We start from the raw sequence: 26,093 nt of genomic DNA on the forward strand, positions 1-26,093 counted from the left end.
GCATTAATTATATTTTTGCATCGAGTTCGTAAATACGTTGAACTAAACTTCGCACACCACCACACTCCCCGTCTGACACCACATCCTCACTGGTCCACAGGGCGTGACAAAGCCACATGACGTGTGTTCGTAAAAAAATAATAAAACACGGGCGAGGTGTGTGTAACTCGATACAGCGGACCGTAAACTCACCTATCACGGCCTATCGCCTGTGTGTTTTCGTCATTATTACAACAAACACACACTTGCAACTGATAACACTGGCAATGATTTTAGATGTATTAGACTATTAAAAAAAGAAATCATGCTTCAAATAAGTGGGGGTACGGCGTACCCCCGCGTCCAACGCCCACTACACCACTGACTGCAACTACAAAAAGCTAAGGTTTGTTTTCTCATCAGGAAATGCAGACCGGCTCAAACAAAAGATTTTTAAATCATCATCCTCACGATCATTTAATGTATCATATGTTCGCCGAATTGAAATGAAGCACTAATAAATGTAGTTTCATCCACTTGAGTTTACAAAAATAATCGATTTGTTTTTATATCACATCCGACGGGAGGAAATTCAGCAGCTCTCACTACCGATTTTTAATCCTAATTTAATCATCATCTTCACCACGATCATTTATGTTTACGTTCGCCGAATTGACATGAAAGCACTGACAAATATGAATATACTGTAGTCAACTTCATTAAAACGTTATTAACGTGCCTAAACTCAGTAATTCACCATTTCTACGCATGACAACACACTTTGTCCGTGTTTGGCTCTCTCGCCGCACAGTGAAGCGTTCCCGCATTGACGTCACTTCCGGCTTCCCCCAAAACCTCAAAATGAGTCAAAGGAATTTTCCCGCGATGTTCGAAATTATTGATATTTATCGGAACGGTATCGCTTTTTCTTTTTTAAACTGACGGTTCGAGATTACTAGTAGCCCACTATTTCATTGCACAACAGTTGTTGGGTTCATGTCACAGGCTCTTTAAGCCTTGCACAGAGGCATGAAAATACATTTTCAAAATGCTCAACAGTGCTGCCAAAATTATAAACTGACTGCTACACAATTAAAATAAATGCTTTTATATATTTCTATTAGATGTGACTCTTTGGAGTTTCTGTTATTATTAACACTGCTGCTTTAGTTGTTCTGACTGCTAAAATCCTCTGTTATTCCTCATTTTAAAGCCGATATTCCGTGGGGTGGGGGAGCCGGGTTCTCGGATCCTTGTCACCTTTTTCATACCTGATGAATTTGCATCCCTGAAGTGAAAAGTAATATTTTAAAGTCAATGCAGTGTTTGATGGGAAGCCAGTGGAGGTCATGGAGGATAGGGGTGATGTGGTCGGAGCGTCGGGTGGAGGTGAGCAAGCGGACAGCTGAGTTTTGGACATATTGAAGTTTTTTTAGTGTGAATGCCGGTGATCCAAAAAGTATGCTGTTGCAGTAATCCAGTCGGGATGTTATAAAGGCATGGATCAGAGTTTCAGCAGCGGTCGATGAGAGGGAGGGTCTGTTGTGGGCGATGTTCTTTAAATGGAAGAAAGCGTTTTTTGTGACCTGGTTGACGTGAGGGAGGAAAGTGAGGGTGGGGTCGAGGATGATGCCAAGGTTACGGATGTGAGCGGAGGGGTTGACAATGTATGAAACATTGGGAACTTTATTATATATTATAAAAGGATGTGAAGAAAATGATATTACAGAACCGGAAATATATATTACACACTGTACATTTTACATTTATATTTAATTTAATATTCCATTCCCTACAATCTTGATGTAAATAATATCCTGCATTATATTGTGTCTAAAGTCCTCAATAGTGTTTAATTGTCAGAGTTTATAGATGTTTTATCTTCACAGTCTACTGTAGATTTTCTACTTTTTAATGCTATTTTAATTCTATTTTGAAATGTTTCAATTCTAGTATCTTTTATTTCTACTCTTTAATTTCTACTTTTGTGCAAAGCCTTGTTTTGGTTTTGTGTTTTTTATGCTGCTGCAACGCAAAAAGGTCTCAATTTGGGATCAATAAAGTACCTCTTATCTTATGATCTTATCTTATATACTTTAGGCTGCACACTGTCAGCTAAATGTCCACACAGTAACACACCCTCTGCTGTGGAAACTCTAGGATATTAGGGATATGGTACTAACTGGTTTATTCATTGCAATGGGATACTTAATCAAAGAGTATAAAAGGTGCACGTAAACAGTGAAACCTGAAGACTGGAATGTCATCAATAGCCACTATTCTGTGTGTCTGAATGCAGCCATTGATAGCTTCCTGCTTTGTTAAACTGTTCCTGTTTCTCTCGTCTCATAGACAGCTGTTAGGCGTGTACAGACGACTAAGACTGGGGGAGGCAAAAAGTGCAAACAGCCAAAGAGCTACTGTCTGCTTTTTTAAGTATTTAGTCACCCTGGAAATCATTTTTTATACTTGTGCAGCTAGAGCACCTGCTACTTGTTAAAAGAGCTGTTTTTAAAGCCAGAACGAGAGATCGCAGACAGTTTGAGGCCAGGGAACATTATCTCCTTTACATTGTAGCCAACAGGGACAAACAGTTCACACTGACTACACTGTGACAACATGAAAAAACACACTTTTCTGTTTGAATGTTCTCTTAACACCAAATGTCAAAAGAAAAACATTGATTTCAGCGGTTCTTTTTTTCTTCACTGCACTTCTACTTACCCACTTCATCTTTAATGTCATTTGACGGCATCAATTCTATATACAGTATATGTATAAAAACTACACATTTGTGTTCAAAAGATGTAAGGGTCATGATTAGGAACATTTTAAATGGTGCACGTTTAGAAATGATGTGTGTTGTTGTGTGGATAGATAAGCCCTTATGTTTTTCACAGGAACAATGTGGTCCTGGAGGCTGGAGAGAAGTACAGCTTTAATGAGGACGGCTCAGAAATGACATTAATGGAAATAACTAAGCTGGATGAAGGAGAGTACACCTGCATCGCCAAGAATAAGGCTGGGGAGAGCGACCAGGAACTCAGTCTGAGAGTGTTTGGTAAGACGCTACATAGACACCCATACATGAACTAAAGTGACAATATCAAATGTTCCAAGTGTGTGGGAATAAGTACAAGAGTACGTAGGTGGGGGAAGAACAATAGTATGGTTATGTGTCTCTTTTCAAAGGGATACAACATGAGGTGTTGTTTCAGTGTGGGTTGTGGTTGTTTCATGTATAGAGGATGCTTAGGATCCTGAGAACTGGCCAAGTGGGATAAGATCATCTGAAATCTATGAAGTATTTTTCTTTCTTCTTCCCTTTTGCCCACTAGGTTGTTATTGTTGTTTTTATTTCGTCAGGTAACAACCATAGTTTAAATAACAACACCACAATATCAGTGCATTTAGCCAATTAAATGTACTTTGAGTTATCTGGTTCCCACACAACGGAGGTGTTTTTTTTAGAGCTAAACGATAACCATCAAATTACTCAAGACAGCCTTCAAAGCACAGTGTTTACCTCTTTAGCGCTATTTAGCTCATTAACTCGAAGATTTTCTAGCACTCACAAAGCTCTGGTCTACTTACATCAAAGTAGGAAAAGATGTAATCTTGCTTTTCCTAGTACCCTGCCACATCTGAATATGAAAGCTGTGTTCATTTGTGTTTCTCCCCTACTGTATGCTGATTGGAGTTCTGACATTTTTAGTACCTGTCAACACCAAGTGTGATCAGATATATCTTCATATAAAACACAGATGCATGGTGCACAATTGGCCTTTAAAGCCCCTTAAAGCCTGCGTCACACTGTCCCGAAATTGAAACCCGATGGACACACGATAAAGGAAATGTTCAAATTCGGCTCTGATCGTAGCAACATCGGGCCATTCGTGAGGGCATCTTAAGCCATCGTATGACCACCGGTGGAGTTCTCATTCATAACACTCCGTTCGATGTCTCACTATGGGATGCGCCTCAACGTGATGAAAATGAACCTTCACAAAGTCCTTCGGCAATTTTTTGGCATGCCAAAGATTTTGCCACCGCTCACGAAGTTGCTGCCGGAGCCTGAGAAACTCCACCGGCGGTCATACGATGGCTTAAGATGCCCTCACGAATGTCCCGATGTTGTTACGATCAGAGCTGAATTTGAACTTTTCCTTTATCGTATGTCGATCTGGTTGTTTTATTGCACAACAAAATAATGTAAACATATTATGTAAATAACCCAATTTGTGTTCTGTGAAACTGAAAAGGATATAATATATTATTTTGAATGTGAGTTGACAGGAAGTTGTTGTTGCTATGGAAACAACATTACGGAGAAAACGAAAATATCAGTACAGTATCATAGTGCTTTAACATAATTGTTTTTGTTACTTTCGTGGCAGTTGTAGGTCTTAAATGTAATGTAAATGTTGCCTTCGTGTGTGGTTCTGGGCCATCTTCGTGCGAAATTCACAATTCCATATTCGTGTGTCCATCGGGTGTCAATTTCGGGACAGTGTGACGCGGGCTTAAATGTGGTCTGAAATACGACATATTCCTAATTTCTTCATAAATAAGCAACAATAAAGGGTAATGTTAGAGCATTCCTCAGCCTAACTCAAACTCATTTAAAAGTTACTGGTCACTGACTATAATCTTGTCCGGAGTGTGTCCGTGGGTCATTTTCACCCCAACCTGATTTATATTTACAGCCACAATAAACTATTTCTAGTACTATTATTTCCTCATGTTATTCAAATCCTCTTTGGAGTGACCGCCTTGTGTTTTAGGGTTTTTGGTGCATTTAGAGTAACTTCTTTCGATACTTAATATTCTTTTTACCCAGCTATGTGTTAAATGTGACTTCTGTGGGATAATGGAGATAGGTGGAAGCATTTTAACTCAAATGTGCCTCATGCAGTATCTTTGCCTCCTTTCTCTCCCCTTGGACTCCCCCGTGTCCCCCGGTCAGGTTTTGGCTTTCTCTTTTGGCTTTGTGCTGCTGAAGGTCCATCACAGACAGTCCTGTATTATGCCATCTAAAGATAAATTACACTGAATATTTAATTACTCTCTAAGTGTTATTTATCAAGAGTTTTAACACTCAAAACCCATCTGGTCTGGGTGGGTGTGTTTTGATCACATTGATTGAGAGAGCAGGCAACTCATGCAAACAACCTCCCAACACCATTTGCTTTACATAAAACATTTTAAATTCTGATAACGTCTGGGCCCCAAAGAGCTCGGAACTCATCTTAGTTTTGGAGAAAAGTGTGTTTATATAGCATAGCTTTTTCTTTTCTTTTATAAATATCACTTGAGACGAAGGCATTCAAAGGAAAGTTACAATTATGGTGAATGTTGTAAGTTATACAGCATTTACTCTATTGAATGGGCTAACATTTTAAAGTGCATTGCTCAATCCATGCAGTTTACCTTTCTGAGGTGGATAGAAGTGAAAGCACAGAGTGATGCTCACCCTCTCGCTTCAGGAGGAGCACTTGAATTTGCTTCGCTCTGCACACGCCACATTGTTGGCAACATGCTGTGCTTTCAGGTTACAGTAGCTCAGGTGTGCTATAACGCGACAGTTCTCTCAAAAGGAAACACAAAATGAAGACCGGCTCCTTTGAGATAGGCTCAAGACATTTTTACATGAATTAAAATTTGGATCCAAACACTGTAATCGCAGCTTTGCCACTGTTGAGACTTGAAAAGAAAATACAATTTTGCTGCCATTCAAATCCCCCTTTCAGCTTCTGATCCTCCTCCTTCCTTTCAATTCATCACGCATCCTTGTACTTGCTGCCAAACCACCTGGCTTGTCTTTGTATGATAGTGTCATTGTGACTACTTTTTGTCTGTGTTTACAGTAAAGCCTAAGATCACGTACATCGTGAACCAGAGCACTTCTGAGATGGAGGAGCAGGTAACTCTGACCTGCGAGGCGTTGGGAGACCCCACTCCCACCATCAGCTGGGGTTTCGGTGAGCGCGTCTTCACTGAAGGAGAGCAGGTAATGTCATAAAAGATGTATTGATGTCCATATCTCAATATCTTAATCTTAAGTAATCAGTTCTGCTCCTTTAGGGCCGATGTCCTGCAAAATCTTTTCCTCCTGGAGTTAATGAACAACACTTGGTGCTAAATACGTTGATATTATCTGTTTCTCAGTTGCATACTTTAAAGAATATCTGAAATTATGATTTTTCAATAGTAACATGTACACACTAGGGAAATAAGATACTATACCACTTGTTAAATGCTAAAAAATCAAATAAATGCCAGAAGAAAGAGGTGTATTGAGTTTAGAAGATAATGAACTTTCACATACATTTACAACATTTATTTTACTTTCATATTGTTAAGTTTGAATATATGCTACAAAAGGAAACACATGTTCTGTACTGACTTAACTATAGTACCTTTTATAATGCATTGGCCTGTGATGTATAATTGGGAAACATTGACTGCTAATCACCAGGGAGGAACACGAGCCTGCAGGACATCGGTATCCCAAGGAGACAAATTGAATACCTTTAACTTAAATTCAAGAGGTATTGATTGTGCGCAGGTGGGGGACTTCAGCAGTTTCCTCAACAAGATTACGAAATGCTGATTAGTCCTCTTAAATTAGCAGCTCCTTCTAGATGGCCCAGAGGATCTCATGTCATTAGCTACAGTAATGTGGAGTAACCCAATGAGTTTTCCCAAATGTCAAGAGAATCTGCATCAGAAACCCAATTATAACATTCCCCAAAAAAAGCATGCAATTTGAGATAAAAAATTAAACTATGTGCGCTTCTAATTGTAAAGTATTTGCTAGCACTTGGATGATGAAGTGTTGGTTTAGCATTTTCAATCCCCATTCTCATTATTCGGCTCATGCTGGGGATTGAAAAGTGTTTAGTCTGTTTATCTATGGATATTCTGCGGTCATCTTTTACATTTGTTTTGAGCCAACTTCTTTAGTAACCATTACGTCCTTGATACAATTCCCTTTTGGTAATGCCTTCTACATCATCCCATGTGCAAACCATCAGAAGCAATGAATACCTGATTATTCTGTTCATATATCTCCCTCATGACCTCCTCTTTCGAGGTCGTAGCATTCCCCCCTCATTACCTCTCAGCTTCAGAGGTAAACTGTAGTTCATGGAGGAATTCTGGATCCAGTCCATTACATGCAGTACATTTTCTTCCTACAGGCACATCTAAACAGGATCTATCAGGTAGGAAATCCGCGTGGCACAGAAATGTACTGGAGTAGTGTTGCAAAGTATGCCTCCACATCTGACAAAAACCCTTAGTCTAATCAAATCATCCTCTTTTTTTATTTAAAATTACCCAGCTGTTTCTTGAAAGCCCCAAGGAATGATCTCATCAGAGTTCATGGAATTGATTCGACTGCTGCATGCCTCCCAAATATATCCTGAAAGATGTCACACTGATCTCGTGATAGCAAGTGTGTGGAGCTTATCTCATGAGATCACATGACAATGTAGTTAACAACTGTATAAACGCCATACGCCATTTCTGTGTCGCTGTTGCCTGATCATTTCAAACTTTACATCACAGCATGAGGATTAAAGCCGAGCTCAGTCTGTCTGTCATCTCCATAGTACTGTAGATTGTCTAACATTCATCTCAGTATACCTTGAAAGGGTTAAAGTGCTCCACCTAAAATCCTTTGAGCATCAAACACACCCTGCAGACCAACACACAAGTGTTTTTAGAGTACTGATGATAAAGTTGGCCAGTGCAGAAGTGGATTATGCTTCGATAAGAGCTTTATTGGGCATTTATCCAAGTGAAAACTGGTTGCTATTGGAATCCATCGCAATTGACAGGATTTCAAGCAGGCTGCAGCCACTGTGCCATCTACGAGCCTACAGGGCTGAGTGTTTGATATTCAAAAATAGGTTTTGAGTGAAGCATCACTTTGAGTGCAAAACACGCTACCACCATATGACGCACGTCACGACAGGCCTATTTTCTTCTGTGTAAACCCACACACACAGTGGTGAGGCTACACTAAACGCAGAGCCCAGTTACACCTCGTGCTATTATCCAGTGTAGATGTCTTTTTTGATGCACTTCCTCTTTTGCTAGCGACTTCTTTGGTGGTTGTCATAATCTAAGAGGAGAGCCTCCTCAGGGCTCTGCATCCTAACTTTATATGTCTTGAAAACACTTCGCCTGGCAGGCTTTGCTGTACTGTAGGTGTGAAGATGGACTAAAATAAGTAAATAACACACAGATGCTGTCTGTTAAAAACAAAGAAACAGGCAACTACAAAACATATCATCCTGCCCTCAATTTCTGCCCCTTGTAGCCCTGTTGACGTGCAGCACCATGGCATGTCACGTGACACATGTCATGTAACATGCCACGGTGGCTGTATGTTTTGCGCTTTAGACTGCAGTATGTTTAGTGACCCGTGGCATCTTTCTACAGCCGTCGTCAAAGAAATTATTAGCAGCCTTACTGACTGACAGTAGAGCAAAGATTTGTTTTCCTTCTAGTTCTGATCATCAGCCAGGAAAATGACTTCCCTAACGGGGCTCTAATAGATGCATGCTGGGACGGCTGCTAATTGTTCAACTGTCTTGTTCTGTTTGTTCATCCGATGTCCGTCTGTCATGCTATCTGTCATCATCATAACAGCTGTATTTCATCGAGGATGGAGTGACAATGAAACAACATTCGTTTGGGGTGGACATGTTGACTTAAAAAAAAAAGGCAGCTGTTTTGTTTTTTTACCAACCTTTAAGTGTTGCAGTGAAGGGTTTTTTATCACTCATTTATTGATGTGAGATCTTTGTGTTTGTCAGAAAAACCAGTCGAGATCTGTACTGTGCCATGAGAGATGTGTGCTGGTGACAAATATACAGAATTAATTAGCAGTTAATTTGAATGTGTTTTCCGTTCTTCGGCTCCCTAGCTGGTCATGTCTTCAATAATGCAGTGCATCTAGGACATGGAGTTTGTTTTTATGCAAAAATACATTTTATTCCTATACAATTCTTAACTTTTTTGGTCATTTCAATAAATAGTCCACTTCATAATTGTTGCTGTACATTAAGACAGGTAGCAGTTTCATCACTTAAGTGAAGATATGCCTTATACTGTGGCTCAGTTATTAACATATCACATTTTTGAGGCAACTAAACTAATTTCATGGTTCAATACTCAGTCTGAATATAATAAGAACGATACCAATTTAGAAAAAAATCTTCAGAAATGAAACATCAGAAAGCTAGAATAAAGTCTGAAAAGGAAGTTTCTCCTACATATGAACATAAGAAGAATAAAGATAAAGGTGAAGGTTTTAATTATGTTATCCTCATTGTTCATGTTGGAACTATACTCGTAGCGCGGCAGATGGTCTCTTTCCCTGACGCACAGGATATGAAATGACTGTATAATGTTCGAGCAAAAAAGATCAGGATTAGAGAATACATGTAAGAAACCAATGTTACATCTTATATTCTGTGATAAGACATGCACTGTCGGTTTGAAATCTTGTCTGGGTATGTTTGATTTGGTTTCCTTTTATTGGTCTCATGTCTTAAAGGTTAACGTGCAGAGAGACGGATTCATTCTGAATAAGCTTCGTCACCAAATGTTCAGTTTTGACACAAAAGCTTTGTTCTATAACTTAAGAAGATTTAGGGTGTATCATACAATACAGAAAAGCAATGGTACTGTTCATTATGACAGACAGGAGGAAAGGAGCAAATTCAAAAAGTGTTGATCACTTACGGTTGCAAATTGACACTTATCTGAGAACAGTTTTGTTTTTGTTTATTCCGCTATTAATAAAGCTTTTAAACTTTAACCAACTCTACGTGAGGTTGTTTCAGTCTTTGAATGCATTTGCTGGAAGTCATTGTCGATAAGTGTGTTTGCTTAATAACTGAAAATGTAAATGAGGTATTTATCCACGCTTTGTACATTATCTACATAATGAATGTTTGCCTTATTAGAATAAATATTGAACATCCTGCTTGAGTTTCAAAGCTGTAATTATCAGAGGACATTTCAAGTTTTAAGGAGTTAAAGAAGTTGTTGACTTGAACTTGAAAGCACATTACAGTGAGGATTTGGTGATGGCACTTTATGACTGTTAGCGTTGTTTTGTTCAAAAATACAAGTCTCAGGACACACATCTGCTTTTAAGGCCTGCTCTGTGTAACATCCAGAAGGCCAGTTAGAAAGGAAGCTCATGATTATTTAACAAGTAATGAGATGCTTAAAGAAAATGTGTAATTAATGTGGTGTGGCAAGGCGTCTGAAACAGGAATGCTTTAAACATAGCGTGCCAGTGCAGACAGAGCATTGTTTTCTCCACACACAAAAGACCACTCATTTACAGCAGCCCACAGTCGCCCAGTAGTGCGGTGATGTAAGGCTTTCTTCACTAAAACGCAGTTTTCTGTGATGTGCTGGCAAAGGCTGTGAGCTCTGCAGTAAATGACACAGGGCCATGACAATATGCATAGTCATCCCTTTCAGTCAGGCATCACCCAGCAGCTCTCTGTACATACAGTGCATTCTGTTAGTATGTCTCCTTCTTGCCCTCTTCACGCTGAATTTACAATCCATGTCAGAACAAAAGGCAGGGATGATTTTCTATGGAAGGGAATAACAATGTGCTGGTGAAATGATAAGTCCTGTGGGAGCCGTCATTATATTGTTCTGAGTGTTAAGCTTGCAGGAGTGACTTTGTTTTGGTGTCTTCCGCTTTGCCAGCTTGCATTTGCTGCTGTTCATTTGTCCTTTTGTCTTAAGCAAACACCTGTCACAGATATGACGGCAGTACTTGTCCGCTCACTTACTGCTTGAGCGTTGTGTGTGTGTGTGTGTGTGTGGATAAGGTGGCAATGTTCCAGCCTATTAAGCTGCCTGTTTTAATTGGACCACCGCTCTTTCTCGGCGCTGTGGTGATATGCAGCCAACTGCTGTTTGTCATGATGTGCAGTGCAGTGTGTTTTACTGTGACAGTAGAGGACTTAACAATGCTCTTAGGAGCACGCAGAAATTAGACTCGCACCGTGGGCTCTGCATATGATTTGTCCAATAAGTATTTCATCGTCTACTCTTTTCACCTGCTTCTTTTCACAGTAGAAGGTGAAGCAGGATAGTCAGGGAATTCTAGCACACCATATGTTCTTTGTGTTATTGAAAAGCCGCCAGGTGGATTATGATAGGGTGATATTTAAAATTGATGGTTTGATTCACTGTTTTGCCCCCTTCAATTATTCCTGCTGATTGTTTTGGTTTACTTGACATTTTCTTCCAGTTGCACCTGATGAAATAGCTGTTTATCATTTTGCCTGATACGCTTCAACACTTCTTCCGCTATGCGAGCCATCACATCCCATTGTCATGCTTAACATTTTCTCTTTAGCGTCTGTAGAAATCCATAGAGCATGCTTCCCGAAAAGCTTTTCGCATTGTGGGGTTCAGCTTTTCGGTGTCGTTGTGATTTAACTTGACGTGGCATGTTGACTATAACAGTTATTGTATTTGTTTGTTACCCAGAGGTTTGATTTGATGTGTAATGATGTGAATTCATTCTGTATTCAGTAGAGTGTGAGATATGACCAACACAATTATGACAATCACTTATTTTATTAAGGGCGTCCTTGTTATTTGAAGTCCCCTTTAAGGAACTCTAAATTACTTGATACAATGTTAATTGATCCAAGTCACACATTGAGTTAAATAGCCTTGTGATACTTTTGTGACTACATGATGTAATGGAGAGGCATTTCATAATTCTATTATATAATAACATCCTTTCTTATAATACAGAACAGAAAGTGTTAACCTCAATAAATATCCACTGACAGGGAGACGTGCTATCAGATCGTTTTTGAAACAATGAAACTTGAGTTATTCGAATCACGTTGTTGTCTATTTTAGCCTTGAAATACAATCAAGGCACACAAAAAAGCACTTTATTTCAGACAGTAGTACAACTGTTAACATTCATAGCGGGACATTTGAGGCTGGCCACCTGTCGGCAGAGATTTATTTCCAGGTGTCACACGGGGTGCAGAAAGAGCTGAAACTAAATTGCTTCTTTTACTCCACTCATTGCTCATGAGAAACACAGCAAGCCCTTGATGACTACTATCTCTTGTTCCTCAGCGTAGGAAAGGCTTTTTATGCACAAATACACAACAGTGATAGGGAAAAATATGTTTTATTGGATTTGATATCCTCATTATTTCTTCGAGCCTCTAAAATGGATTGTGAGCTGATAATTGCTGTACTACCTCGAACAAAAGGGCTGACATATCTCTGTTGTGCAGCGTAATGGATTCACCTTTTCCTGATAAACCAATAACCTTCTTATCTGTGAGCATTTCCGTTATCGTGATGCCAATACACGTACTCCTCTGGGGGTTGGAAAATGTCTCGTTTCACCGTGCAGTACAGAAATATAAAACACTGTAGAAATCCCCCTTTTTAAAGAATAAACTCCTGTTGTGACATAACAGGCTGCTTCAGTAGCTAATAGCTTTTATTGTATCTTCAGACTTTCAGCTCAGGGACAGTTAATGTACCGACAAATAAACTGGACACTCATTACTTGCATGCAATGTGCAGCATCCCAGCTTTTCCTGGATAAGAGTCACCTTCTAAGAATTGCTCTGCCTTTTGTTTGTGGTTGTGTCTCTGTTTTCTGCAGGCATCATGGACTCGGCCCGAGCAGCACAAGGTATTCTAAATGCATGACTTTTTCCTACACCCATCCATCTTTCATGTCAGAGGAATCTAATTGAATTCTGGATGGATGCAGATCAACATTCTTGATCAAATCAGGGTCACGGAGAGTATGAACCCTGAGAAAGATGCAGATGCCTAACAGGCCTGTCTGTCACTATCTTTTCATTTGACTTATTTGGGTTTCCATTCTTCAGCGTGTTTCCATGCAAACGTTCGCGTGCTTAAATATGACTTATGATTCATCTTCTTGATATCTTATAGAGGTGATTCTTACATGCAGTTTTTCAACCTATTTTCTGCTTTGTTTTAGACGGATTTGGTTGATTTGAAACTCTTCTCAAATCTGTCTTTCCTCCCACACACGTCTCCAGATCTCACTTGATCTGATGCAAATTCTTAATTATATCTTCACAGCTGTAATTTATACGACCAAAGATGAATGAATACAATTGAAAATGAAAGATGTCTTTTCAGCCCATGTATCAGAGCCAGGGACTGTTCCTGAAAGAAAGTGAACATTGGCAAGAGAAAGCGCAGTGTACTTGTCTACTTTACGATTAAATATATGCTTCTACATGTGAGAAAATTGGTGCAAAACACCACTTTGTCTTTTCTAATTTTAGTGTACCGCACTTGAGGACAATACAGATCCCTCTTGAAGGCAAATGTGTGCTCTCACGAAGTGTTTCAGCTCATCACCGTTTCAGGTGCAAGATCAAATGTTAGGCTTGCCATTGTTATTTCTAATTTCGTACCATTTGACAAGAAATGAATACATATTTTTGGACCATTTGGTTCTTTAAATAGAAAAGCTATTTTCAAATTGCAGGGAGCTCTGCACATCAAGTGAACCCGTCTTTTCCTTTAAATTCTCTGTAGTTTTGAAAGAGGGTAATTGTTTCCAGCAATCACCATAATCAATGTCAAAGTCAATATTGACATCTCCTCAATAAGAACACATATGATTACAAGGTCCAAAAGAAAAACGCTATCACACTTTGTATACTGTATAATTATCGGTCGATAACAAAAAGCCAACTCGCTCTCATTTGCTTAAAAAGTGCAGCATCTATATACTCCGATACAGTAGGTGGCGCTATATATATTTTAATCTTCACCAATTAACGCAGAGAAGAAGAATTAAAGCACACTGACTAGAGTGCCGTCACAGTCACTTACAACGTTTTTCCTAGTTTCAGAGAAAGACAACACAATTACCATATCCAATATCTCTTTGTATGTACTAGAAAACAACATTAAGAAGAGTCAGACCTGGTCGTTGTGTTTGTTAATAATTGTACTGTCTATTTGCAGATCTATAGAATATTACATTCTCCATTTCAGCTTGTTACATCTTAAACTCTCTTATATTCACATGTGCAAAAGACTTGAAAATTGATACTGGCCATAAGAAGCAGGTACCGGTAATTATTGGTTTTCTAAACGGATGAAAGAAATCCATATTGTGAATCCCTGCTCACTGTGGGAGGTTAGGGAGAACCGTTTCCATCAAGCACAAGCTGACAGTAATGTCTATGTTTGTGTAAAACTGGGATTTACACATGGTTGCACCAACCTTTGTATGCATCAGTAGTAATGTGCTGTCATGGTAGTAACACTTTAACCTAGAAAGAAAGGCCAGTGAAATTATTTCAAATATGCATATAATTACTGAGCTGTAGAAAAATCAGCTTCCGAGTTTTCCACATAGGAGAAAGATAATGCAAAGGAAGTGACACTTAACCCTAAAGCAAGAACGAACACAGCTTAAAAACATAATCATGGCGTGCTAATTTATTTTATGAACCATAAAATGTGAACTGTTTTCTCACAAATTATATCTCTGCAGCATATTGGTAGCACCGTGGTTTCATGAGTGCATTGGTTTACTTTAATGGATCAGGCAATAATCATTTCCATTTTCTGACAAAATGATGCGAATTTAATTCCACCTGCACTCTGAATTGATCAGTGTGTGTCTCTGCCAGATTCCTCATTATTAGCCACAGGGGAGGATTGTGAGCAGGGGGAGTATGAGCCTGCTGAGCATGTTTGTAAGTGCGTAGCCAGCGGAGTGGTCATTGGACAGGGCATGGAAAGGAGAGTACATTCAGGTGCAGGTGTTTTTGTATGCAGGACCCGTTCAGCTTTGGTGAGACATGAGTTTAACATGTCCTCAGTGTATCCTCAATGTTCTGCTCGGATGTTCCAGCAGTGTTTCTTTCCTCTGCCAGTGGAGCTGCAGAAGCTGTTAGAGAGCGCTCTGCTGTCAGTTTGCTCTGATTTATTGGAGCCGCTTTTGTCTGAGAGTCTTTATTTTCCTTCCTCCATCTGTTTTATTGCAGGTTCTAGCAAAGACATGTAAAGTTGTATTGTACCTCTTTCTTAGAGGCACACAAGTATATTCAATGGTTGTTTAATAAGGATGTTGCCTATAGACAACCACTCAAAACATGAATGAATCGCAACATTAAATTGCAGTAAAGACACTATTTTCCTCCCCATGATTATATTTGTCATGGGCTTCATATGCGGAATGAAGGCTGGAGGGAAAGTAACCATATGTTGTTTTGGCTGGGATGACGTGTTGATGCTGCTTTTTCCAAAAGTTGGAGAACACAATTAAAAAGGACTCAGTATTGGAGCATATAGTAACTAGGACGTTGTGAGGATACATGGAGTGGCATGTTGCACAGATGCAGGAGTCAGAGGCGGTGCCTTAGGGTCACCGGAGAATGCTTCCTGCACAGGGGTTAGAATAAAAGGCTAGTGTGTTATGTAAGTCTCTCCCTGGTACTGCTACCCGCTCTGCATAATGAATGCCTCAGACATGCTTTGTCTATTGAATTTGAATACAAACTAACGAAGGTTTCTCTTACATGCCTCCCCAGACTGGGCCCTAATTCAATATGTGTAAAAGCACCCGTGCCATTGTTTAGCCTGCAGCTTGGATTAAAGCCATGAAAGCGGCCAACAGAGAGGCTTAAAAATGTAGTTCTGTAGCACCCTTTAAAATGAACAATTTACAGACACATCAGAGCTTACTGTATAAAAGAGTCCTGTATAAAAACAGTTGCATCTCCCAAATCCATGAAATAAAGTCGAGTCTTTGTGAGTTTGAACATTTGCTCTGCTCAATTCAAACATTAATGAACTGTTAATTTGAAGATAATTAAGGTTTTGAAAGAGACATAATTCATTTCAGTAAGTAATGTTATGAATAAAATCCTGTTGGTCCTTCTTCAAAAGAGGACATATTGTCCCTCTGAAAGCGCCCACCCACAGTTTAGGGTCACATGACAACAGCAACCATAACAACAGTAGTTGACCCTAAAGGTCAGAAGTCACTTATGGTCGGATGTTGTAACCCTGCCTGCATATCAAGTTAATGAAACCAGGTATCTGTAGAGGAGGAAGGACATGTACACGTCTCGTTAGCCAGCTGATCGGTAACTATGCCCCTGGTTTGTGACTTGTGCAGTTTACTAACAATGGGGAATATGCTTGGTTTAAAAAGCAATGCAAAAAACACCACAGCTCATTGTCTGAAAATGTTCTTCTCAAAGAAATGTGATTGTGTGCAGTTTCACCAAGCCCAGCATGTCTTTCACATCAAAGTGCTTGTGTGGTATGTAAAGGAATGCTGTGCTATCTAGCGCCATGCATCAGCATATTAAACAAGTTGGTAAGCCCTCTGTGTGAAAAGCTTGGGATGGTTTCTAGTGCCTTCTTTCATCTATTATTGATAAGCTCCCCTGTTCTGTCAACTGTGTCCTTATGTTTCCACGTCTTTACCGAGCAGACTGTGCCTTTTTCATTAACGTAATGTCTCTTCTGCTCATTAAAGGCAGGCTTTCTTTAAGCTTTTTTTTTTTTCAGGTCACATCTTTTTGCAGAAATGTGCTTTGTAGATATGCAAAATGGAAAATAACTGGTGCGAATGGCACGTTTTTTCCCCTAAACCAAGCTATTTTCTGCTCCCATTTAGAGTGTGGATGGGAATGTAGTGGTGAGGAGTGATGCTCGTGTGTCCTCCCTCACTCTGAAGTATGTCAAGTATACAGATGCGGGTCAGTACCTCTGCTCGGCGCGCAGTGCCATTGGAGAGGATGATCAGCCTGCATATCTGGAGGTCCGCTGTAAGTATTTCCTTCTTTCTCATTAGAAGTGTTCCAGCCTCCAGAATGAGTGCAATGTGCTCAAGTGACTTTCCAGTTATTCACCCGTTCAAACTGTACAAAACATACATTTCCTGAGCTCTTGAATGTAATTTTATTTAAGGTTCTGACACACCAAACTCACATAAAAGAACTAGCTGATTCTTGTGTCGCCTCACGTTGACTACGCCTTGCCCGAACAGCCGCACTCAAACACATTGCTAAGATTACAACCAAAAGTTAACATCTGCTCATCGAGAGAGGAAATAACTCTCTATGACAGCAGGCAGCAGTATCTATATATATATCATACAAAAAGGAAAACATATGATCAGCTTCCAGAGAACATACTATACATTACATGTCACTTGTTAGACGCTTTTATCCAAAGCGACTTACATACTCAATACTGTGGGCAATCCCCACAGGAGCAATTTGGGGTGAAGTGTCTTTCCCAGGGACACAACGACATATTGACTGCAGTGGGGTTTGAACCTGTGCCCCCCAGATCCGAACACCAACGCACTAGTTCACTGCGCCACACGCCTCCCATACGGAGCTCTGCATCACTCTCAGTGTTCAAGAAAAGCCTCAAGACCCACCTGTTCCGCTCATTTTACTGACTGTCCTTTATTTTATTTATTTTTTATTCTAACCTTTTATGCTCTCAACCTTTTTTATATTCCCATATTTTATTCAATATGCTCCTTAGATACATTTTTATTTATTTTTCTCCATATAGCATTGTGAAGCACCTTGAGATGATGTTGTTTTTAAAGTGTGCTATATAAATGAAATATATTATTATTATTATTATTATTATTATTATATACATACATTATAACAAAGCATTCTTACGTGAGTAAGAATGCTTTGTTATAATGTATGTATATAATAATAATAATAATAATAATAATAATATATTTCATTTATATAGCACACTTTAAAAACAACATCATCTCNACACACACACACACACACACACACACACACACACACACACACACACACACACACACACACACACACACACACACACACACACTCATGCACCGTGCACCAGCAGTGTGTTTGTTTGAGCATTTCTATCCTTCTTAGCATTGCAGCGGCAGTGTGCAGCTTAATCAATTTAATCCGAGAAGAGAGATATGTACATTTACACTAAAGCCCTTTTCAAACAGGATTAAAAACAACTTATATCTGGCTTTTGTCTTTAGCGAGAAAGACAACAACAAGCATTAATTCCCAGACAATCGAGTTTTGCAGTTGTGACGTTATTTATAGTCTTTCAACATGCTAATTCTTGCCAATTTCCATATTTCAAATGAATAAAATCCACAGGGATTTGGACAGTTATTATAATAAACATAAAATAGATATGCTCTCCTTAAAGCCACCAGACTCCATCGACAAAAAAAGTCATTTTATGTTGAAGATCATTGTAAAAAACACATGAATTCAACAAAGAAACCAGAATAAAAATCGTCTTTGTTTCGTTTCCACTGTTGAAACAATCATTCGATTTGATTTGAGAGATAAGCAGCCTTTTAAACCAGCTATTTCCGAGGCGTTTGCTAAGTTTAATTGTGAAACACCAAACAATTTTGCACTATTTTATCTGTTTTGTTTCCTTTATATATTCATGTTGCTCTGTTGGAGGAGCCTGTGACTTTCTGTGCACATGACACTAAAGCCTTGAATCTTGAAAACAAAAAGTCTACAGATAATCTGAAAGTCTGTCATTTTGAGCATTTTCATGCATTTTCCAACCATCTTTGACGTGCTAATTTTGGTGCAAAAAGTCACCAATATGCGACTTTTAGTTCTGTACGGTCACTTTAACACACACGTCTCTTTAGGACCCCTGCTGTTCTGCGATAGCCGATTACACACCTCCACGCTCAGCTGCAACAAAAAGGCTTTGTGGGAAAGGCATCATGACCCGGTAATGGCACAGTCACTTATCTCAGTATACAGGCCTCACACACACTGGACACTGAGTGTGTGCGTGTGTGTGTGTATGTGTGTGTGTGTGTGTGTGTGTGTGTGTGTGTGTGTGTGTGTGTGTGTGTGTGTGTGTGTGTGTATAAGTCCATTTTACATAGATAACAGTGAATGGGAGGGCAGAACTCACTCCACCTCATCACTCTCTATTGATTGGCTGAGCATGATGGGATATTCTGCCCAGTAATTCACCATGGAGAGTGTTTTATAAAACTCTTCTCATGTCTGCCCGCTGCAGACTCCTCACAAATGTCTTGCTCAGCAAATCGCTGCTTCCCCCTTCTTATCCAATCACCATCTCTCTCTCTCTCTCTCTCTCTCTCCTCTCTCTCTCCTCTCTCTCTCCTCTCTCTCTCTCTCTCTCTCTCCTCTCTCTCTCTCTCTCTCTCTAATCCCTTTCCTCTCTCCGCTCCACATCCATAGAGAGTCACATGACCGGAGCTGGATCGATACGAGTGCATCTTTTGCCATGCACTGAATAATGAGACTTACATAACCTGCTTACGCACGACGGCCACACTCTGCCTTTGGTTTGTATCACAGAAAGACTTCAGAGCAGCACATGATGGAGGAGCAGGCGGTCATTTGATCACTTACTCCAGTCGTGTGTTTCAATCTGCAGTAAATTGATGCTCTGATGCACAGACAGAGAGACAAGACGGCTCTATCTATATTCATCCATGTTCTCACACAGACTTATAGTATCATGGGTGTAATCTGTGGAGAAAATACAGTATGCAGGAGATTTGGTACTAAGCATGTTAACTCTACCTTATGTCATATTTTTCTTATATCCGTGAAATCTGCAGAATATAGCTTTTCCTCCCGCTCCCTTGAGGAGAGGAATTATATTGAAATGAATGCCTGGATATTAAAAACCTTAGTCATAGTCTGCATTTCCTCCACTGCTGTAAAGGCTTAGGGAAAGTAATCTCATTTATTTTCTCCACAATATTGAAACCAATGTCTACTAGATGGATTTTCTGCAGATATGCATGGTCCCCAGAGGATGAATCACGATCACTTCGATGAGCCGCTGAATCTTTCTATTGCGCCTCATTGGATTGGTGACATCTGGTAAATATTTTAATGTTCCCAACAGGATAAATGTTAGCTTTGACCATCCCTTTACCTTTCAACCAACGTCATTCTCATATCAAACTTAAATGTTTGCAGTACTTGACAAAAAAAACAATGTGTTCAGTGCTAAATATTAGCATGCTAACAAGCTAAAGTGACTTTACTATGGCTGTATACTATGTATTATGCATTGTATAATTATATTACACCCATGTGAAGCTGTGCACAGCATGATTACATACTAATGATTAACTGATGAAAGTTATATTATAGTTCATTATGTATATTAATGAGGCGTGTGGTGCAGTGGGTTGTGCGTTGGTGTTGGGATCAGGGGGTCACAGGTTCAAACCCCACTGCAGTCAGCATGTCGTTGTGTCCCTGAGACACTTCACCCCAAAGTGCTCCTGTGGGGATTGCCCACAGTGTTGAGTATGTAAGTCGATTTGGATAAAAGCGTCTAACAAGTGACATGTAAATGTGATATTACTTTTAATTACTTAATTGACTACCATATGTGTGTGCAATAGGATATAGCATTTTTCTACTGCTCGTTGGAGAGGAATCATATTGAAAAGAGATCTGGATATTATAAAAAAGACAGTTTCTTATAGAGTCTAAAATTCCAACTCCAGGGTATATGCAGGAATCCTGAAGTCACATGTAAGACCTTTTAGGACCTTTTTTAAGACCCTTTCCAAACATTTTAAGACCTCATCTCCACTTGGAGTTCTACCCGGTTACCTTGGCGACACACTTTACCTCACATTGACTATATACAGTATTGATTGTCCTTCCTCCTTATCTTCCAACCATTTGGACGCAAACTTGCATTTCCCCATAACGATGTTGTTTAACACCCGGTGTAAACGGACCTTCGCGCGACAATATTAACAAATTGATAAATATTCAGTCTGAGAAATGCTGAAAAATGTACAGTTTGTTGGTGAGACTAAAAGACTAATTGACTGTTTAATTGATAAAAGTTCAATTATATTTAATTACGTTTCTTTTAATTATCTGATTGACTCGTTATCACTTTGGGACTACCATTGCTTGTGTTTATTTTCATGGATCCATTGACTGTGTTTTCATATATGTGTGCAGCAGGAATACAGTGAACAATGGATTTAACGTATGACTTAAATGCTTGTTCAGCTGTTTCTATGATTGCAAATTCGTGTGCACCTCTGGAAACAAAAATGGAAACACGCGAGACCTTTTCCCAGCGTGTACACACACCCTCACAGTGCAATGAGAGCAAAGCGCTGCGGGCACGACTTAAGGTGAGGCTGTCGCTCCATGCAGTGGGTTTTCTTCTTTCCCCGGAGAAGCAGCCCCTAGCGACATAGCCGCTCGGAGGCCGTCCGAGTCCTTTAGACTGAAGCCCTCAGCAGGTAGAGGTCGTTTGGTCGAGGCGCTCTTCACTGCAGGCGTTACTCATGCGTAGTCGAGTTCGCTCGGTTGAGGTGAAGATAGCCACTGCCTCCGAACGGCCTGCTCTCCTAAATGGCACCTCCTGTGCACCTGCGGTGGTGGTGGCTCTGGATGTACCCGCTCACCTTCTTGCTGTCGCTTTGCCCTAAACCCTCAAAGGCCTCTTCGTAGTTGCCTACCTCATGCTCCCCGCCTTACCGACTTTGTTCGCGTGCCCATTCCCAACGTGCAAAAGGGTCTGCGGTGGTTTCCTTCTTCCTTCATGTTTTTATTCACGACCCACGCACACCTATCCCTCGTCAACTAAGGAGAATTTTTGGGGTTTGGTTTTCTCTTCCACCGTCTCGGCACCTCCCGCGTCTCTCGCCGTCGGTAGCGGTGTCCTCATTTCACCTTTATCGACGAAGGTCATTATTTATATTATTATGTACCTGTGAAACATTCGCTAAAAGAATTTGCGTTTCTGCGAAACTGTCCTCTTAGTTTAATTTTTTGCTTTTTTTATGTAATTTCCACCCCATTCCATTCTTACTTTCTTTGGTCCGACCTCCACGCGAAAAAAATCCTCAAAAACTTTTATGGTTTAGTCTACTTTTAACCAGCAACGAAAAATGTCGCATGCCGAAGGTGTCCTCCTGTAAAAAAATACATAAATAACAGTTTCTAAATTTACATTAAGTTAACGGATAGCCTACAATTCTCGGTAAAGGTACCTTATATTGTTTTTCACAAAGACTTCACTTAATGCCATTTGGGTGGAATTCTCTGTTTGTTTTTGTTCGTTTCTCCCGTCCCCCCCCCCAGTCTCCAAACTTACGTCCTAACTTTGTCCACCAAAACTCCCTAAAAAACCTTACGCCACTCTCTCCTTCTAATAGACCACACACACCACACACACACACACACACACACACACACACCACCACACACACACACACACAACACACACACACAACACACACACACACACACAAGTAAAGGTGCGACGACACCACACACACACGACATACATTTGTATAATTTCTCACTTTCCCAATTGTAGGGAGTAACTTGTCACACAACTGTTTACCAGAGAGTCAACTTTCACCTCAGTCGAAAATTGGAAAAATGTGTAGTAGTCGCAAAACTATTAGGAACTTTTTCGAAAGCAAAAGTAAGAAACATGTTGTGCTTATGCTATCTATGAAATAACCAAATTTAGTTCAGACTTTACACTGACCGTGGTGTCGTCGAGGTTTACACTATTGTACCGTCTCCTCCTTCGTCTATAGTTCTGTGTTCTGCTAACTTTTTGTTTTTTGTTTGTAAATTTGTATTTGTCGTGCTAAGTGACCTCTCTCGTTGGACTGAGTTTCTCGGAAGTAAACTAGACCCTAAATCGAGACAGTATAGGCGTAATAGGGTCTCTCCTTTCCCGTATAAGAACAACACACACACTACACACACACACACACACACACCACACACACACACCACACACACACAACACACACACACACACAACCACCCCACACCACACACACACACCACACACACAGTATAAACATGGAAAAGCACCACGGTCACCATAAGGTATGGACGACAGGTGCGGTTACCACGCAGAGCACACGGGTTATTGCTGAACAAGAAGCACGGGACGGTTCACGCCGAAGACTACACCGTAGACGGAGAAATTGTCCACCCTCCTTCTACACCTGGACAAAGAAAATTCTTCCTAGAGGGAGGCCTGATCCTGTGTCAAGTNCATCTTAAAAGTGCTTGATTTTAGATAAATAAAATAAAGTGTAGCAGCAGCTTGAGTTTCCCTTTTTCTTTGTTAACCGTTTCACATCATGACTTAACAATTTCAGCCGATTATAGAACAATATCAGTCTTTACACATCATAACAATTGAACAGTTTTGAAGTTTCTCTTTCTTTCCCTCTTATATTGCAGTCCCTCACTCACTTTGTTCTGTTCAGTGCGAAGATTGAGCTTGTCCTGGCAGGAGTTTAAATCTGGGCTGAAATGGTGTCAGGGTCATTCTCATACACACATGCAGGTGCTCATTGGTTAGCCTCGGTTAGCCTGCGCTGGAACGATATTTCGTTTTCGTGACCTTAGTTCTTAGTTGAGAGGGAACATTTGGTCAAACACTTTGTGTTTTGTCTCATAATGGCGTTTTGGCACTTTTAATGAGCGCCACGGTCTCTGAACAAATGAGACACACTGGTTCTGTGCTCCCAGTCGGCAGGATGAACATGAATGAGTCCACTCAGGGCTAAAAGCTCTGTTCTCACTGTCCACTTTCCTCTTCTTGGAGAGCGCCATGTGTAATTATTTGTCTCTCCCTGTCTGCCGCTAACACGCCTGTTCACTCTCCTCTCAGCTTCTCTCCCTGTATCGCTAATTATTCTCTTCACTCACTTTCCTCTCAGCTTCTCTCTGCCTCTCTCTCGTCTCTTCTTCTGTGTTTCTCTCCCTGTATCGCTCACTCGTCTCTTTCGCCCCCTGTCGGCAGCGGTTAAAATAGAATCGCCCCGTCAAAATTCAAATCCCCTATTAATGTATTGATTAGGTCCGGGCCCGTATAGGTCGGCGTCTGGGTCCGAATCCGGACCGCGGTCCGCCTGTTGCCGTCCCCTGGTTTAAGGTCTCTAAACAAACACACACACATGCAGACCCGGCGGCAGACAGACATCTGTGGGCGGGCATTTGAGTTACCAGGGCGGGCCCACCCGACAATTACATTTCCTCGTGAATTGTTAAAATAAAGGGCGGTGCCGGACTTCAGCAAAGTCGGTGCCGTTCTGTTTCGTCTCCAATCATATCTTCTATCTGAGATACGGAAAGAGAGGGGTTTTAGGTTGCCATCAGGCTGTTGACGGTCTTATTATACACCCATTGGTTGGTTTTGTGGCACATTTGTAACGCTGTGCCAACTTGAGCGAGCACGCAGGGTGGAGAGGTTGAGCGAGGAAGAGAGCGAGAGAGGTTGAGCGAGGGAGAGAGCGAGGGAGAGAGCGTGTGCAGCGGTCTGCTTGCGCACAGAGCAGGAGTTTGTGAGAGAGCTTGAGAGTCAATTTCTTTTCAAAATAGAATTGATGGCCAGCCTCCCTTGTCCCTGGCTGGCTTGCTAGCTCGTTGGTAACATAACTGATTTATTCTAATGTGCCTGCATCTGGCGCTGAGTTGCCAATTTCCTTTTGTGAGCTCTTTTTGTCCGTGAACCACTTCCTGATATCCATTGTTGCAGATAAATATAAATGATAATAGCCAAACTAACCTAGCAAGAGTAAACTGACAGGCTGCTGTGCCGCATCTCACTCAAACACCCAAATGATTCAACCCAGCGAAAAACCAGTCTTGCCTTTCATTCAGAATTTCATTAAGAATTTCATAGCAAAATAAAAAAATGATATTAAACTAATCTTTCTACATAGTTTAAAACAAAAATAAATATTAGGACAGAGCCCTACAAATAACAACCATAAACATAATAATATAACAATTAAAATGTTGTATTCAGCCCTGATTAAAACTGCGAGCCCAAATCCTGGGTGGGCGGGCCCGGCCCCATGGGGCCCGCCCATGGGGCCGGGTCTGCAGATGACTAAGCCTTATATTGGCTAATTAGCGAGAATCAACTCAGTATTGGCTACTTGGCTTACTTGGCTTAGTCATCTTGCCAAAATAGTGAGCCTGTGTTGACGTATGAAAATTATGATAGTACTGGTTTATAGATGGTTCTTAATGATTACTAAAGTGTTTACAACCTAATTCATAACCTAATTATAAATAAGAGGGTAGTCTTATTGTAAAGTGTTACCTATTGTTTTATTATTTGACACTGCTTGATTTTGTATTGTATAATAATTCTCATGTTAATTTTTTTATTATTGTTTTACACATTAAAAATAAATCTAATCAAATCTAAAAATGACAGGTAGCTATAAATTGCTCAAATTTCTCTATCAAAGTGAAGGTGTGTTAAACTGTTTATTGATGCTGAAGACTTTTCTTTCTGCCGCTGCTTCTCATTGAACTATTCATATCTTACACTGCACCTTAACCTTTATTCATGTATTTTGTCTTTTTATGTTTATTATTGCTTTTTAATGACTGTTTTTAAATGCCATTTTCTTAATTTCTTTCATGTTTGTGTTGAAAGGGGCTTTACAAATAATCTTGCCTTGCCTTTTCAGTGAGTTTGGGACGTTGGCAGTGGACCTGCTGGAGGAGTCGTTCAGGCAGGATGAGACCATGGCCATGAAGCTGCTCACCTACGAGCTGAAGAACTGGAGCAACTCCACCTGTCTGAAGCTGGCCGTCTCCTCCCACCTGCGGCCCTTCGTGGCTCACACCTGCACCCAGTTCCTGTTGTCCGACATGTGGATGGGACGGCTGAACATGCGAAAGAACTCCTGGTACAAGGTTCATGATCCATCTAGATTTTTATTTTTGGCAACAAATGAAAGTATACGTGTTGAATGCTTGCTTTACAGAGGCTGCTGAGGTTTGATGGTGTGAGTCAACAGTCTATGAAGAGCTTAATACAAATGTTAAACCGTGCTGCAGTGGTTTAATAGTTGTTACATGAATGCTTTAATCTAATTTTAATTTAATCGTTTATTTGAAGAGGGACAGTGCATATTGATGAACATTTAAAACAAATAATGCTTTAAAACGTAAACATGCTGGATTTTAGCTTTTGAGCTAATT

General features: G+C 40.3%; 1 protein-coding gene across 1 annotated transcript in view; it reads left to right on the forward strand.

Annotated features, from left to right (window-relative positions):
- ncam1b (neural cell adhesion molecule 1b) overlaps positions 1-26,093 on the forward strand; it is a 46,142-nt gene that overhangs the window by 7,053 nt on the left and 12,996 nt on the right. The window contains exons 6-11 of the mRNA XM_010787862.1: positions 2,880-3,040; positions 5,847-5,989; positions 7,182-7,205; positions 12,677-12,706; positions 16,703-16,853; positions 25,543-25,848. Coding sequence (XP_010786164.1) covers positions 2,880-3,040; positions 5,847-5,989; positions 7,182-7,205; positions 12,677-12,706; positions 16,703-16,853; positions 25,543-25,848 — 815 coding nt within the window. The remainder of the gene's footprint in view (positions 1-2,879; positions 3,041-5,846; positions 5,990-7,181; positions 7,206-12,676; positions 12,707-16,702; positions 16,854-25,542; positions 25,849-26,093) is intronic.

The sequence above is a fragment of the Notothenia coriiceps genome, unplaced genomic scaffold (assembly GCF_000735185.1).
Source record: "Notothenia coriiceps isolate Sejong01 unplaced genomic scaffold, NC01 NC01_scaffold00031444, whole genome shotgun sequence".
Classification (NCBI taxonomy): Eukaryota; Metazoa; Chordata; class Actinopteri; order Perciformes; family Nototheniidae; genus Notothenia; species Notothenia coriiceps.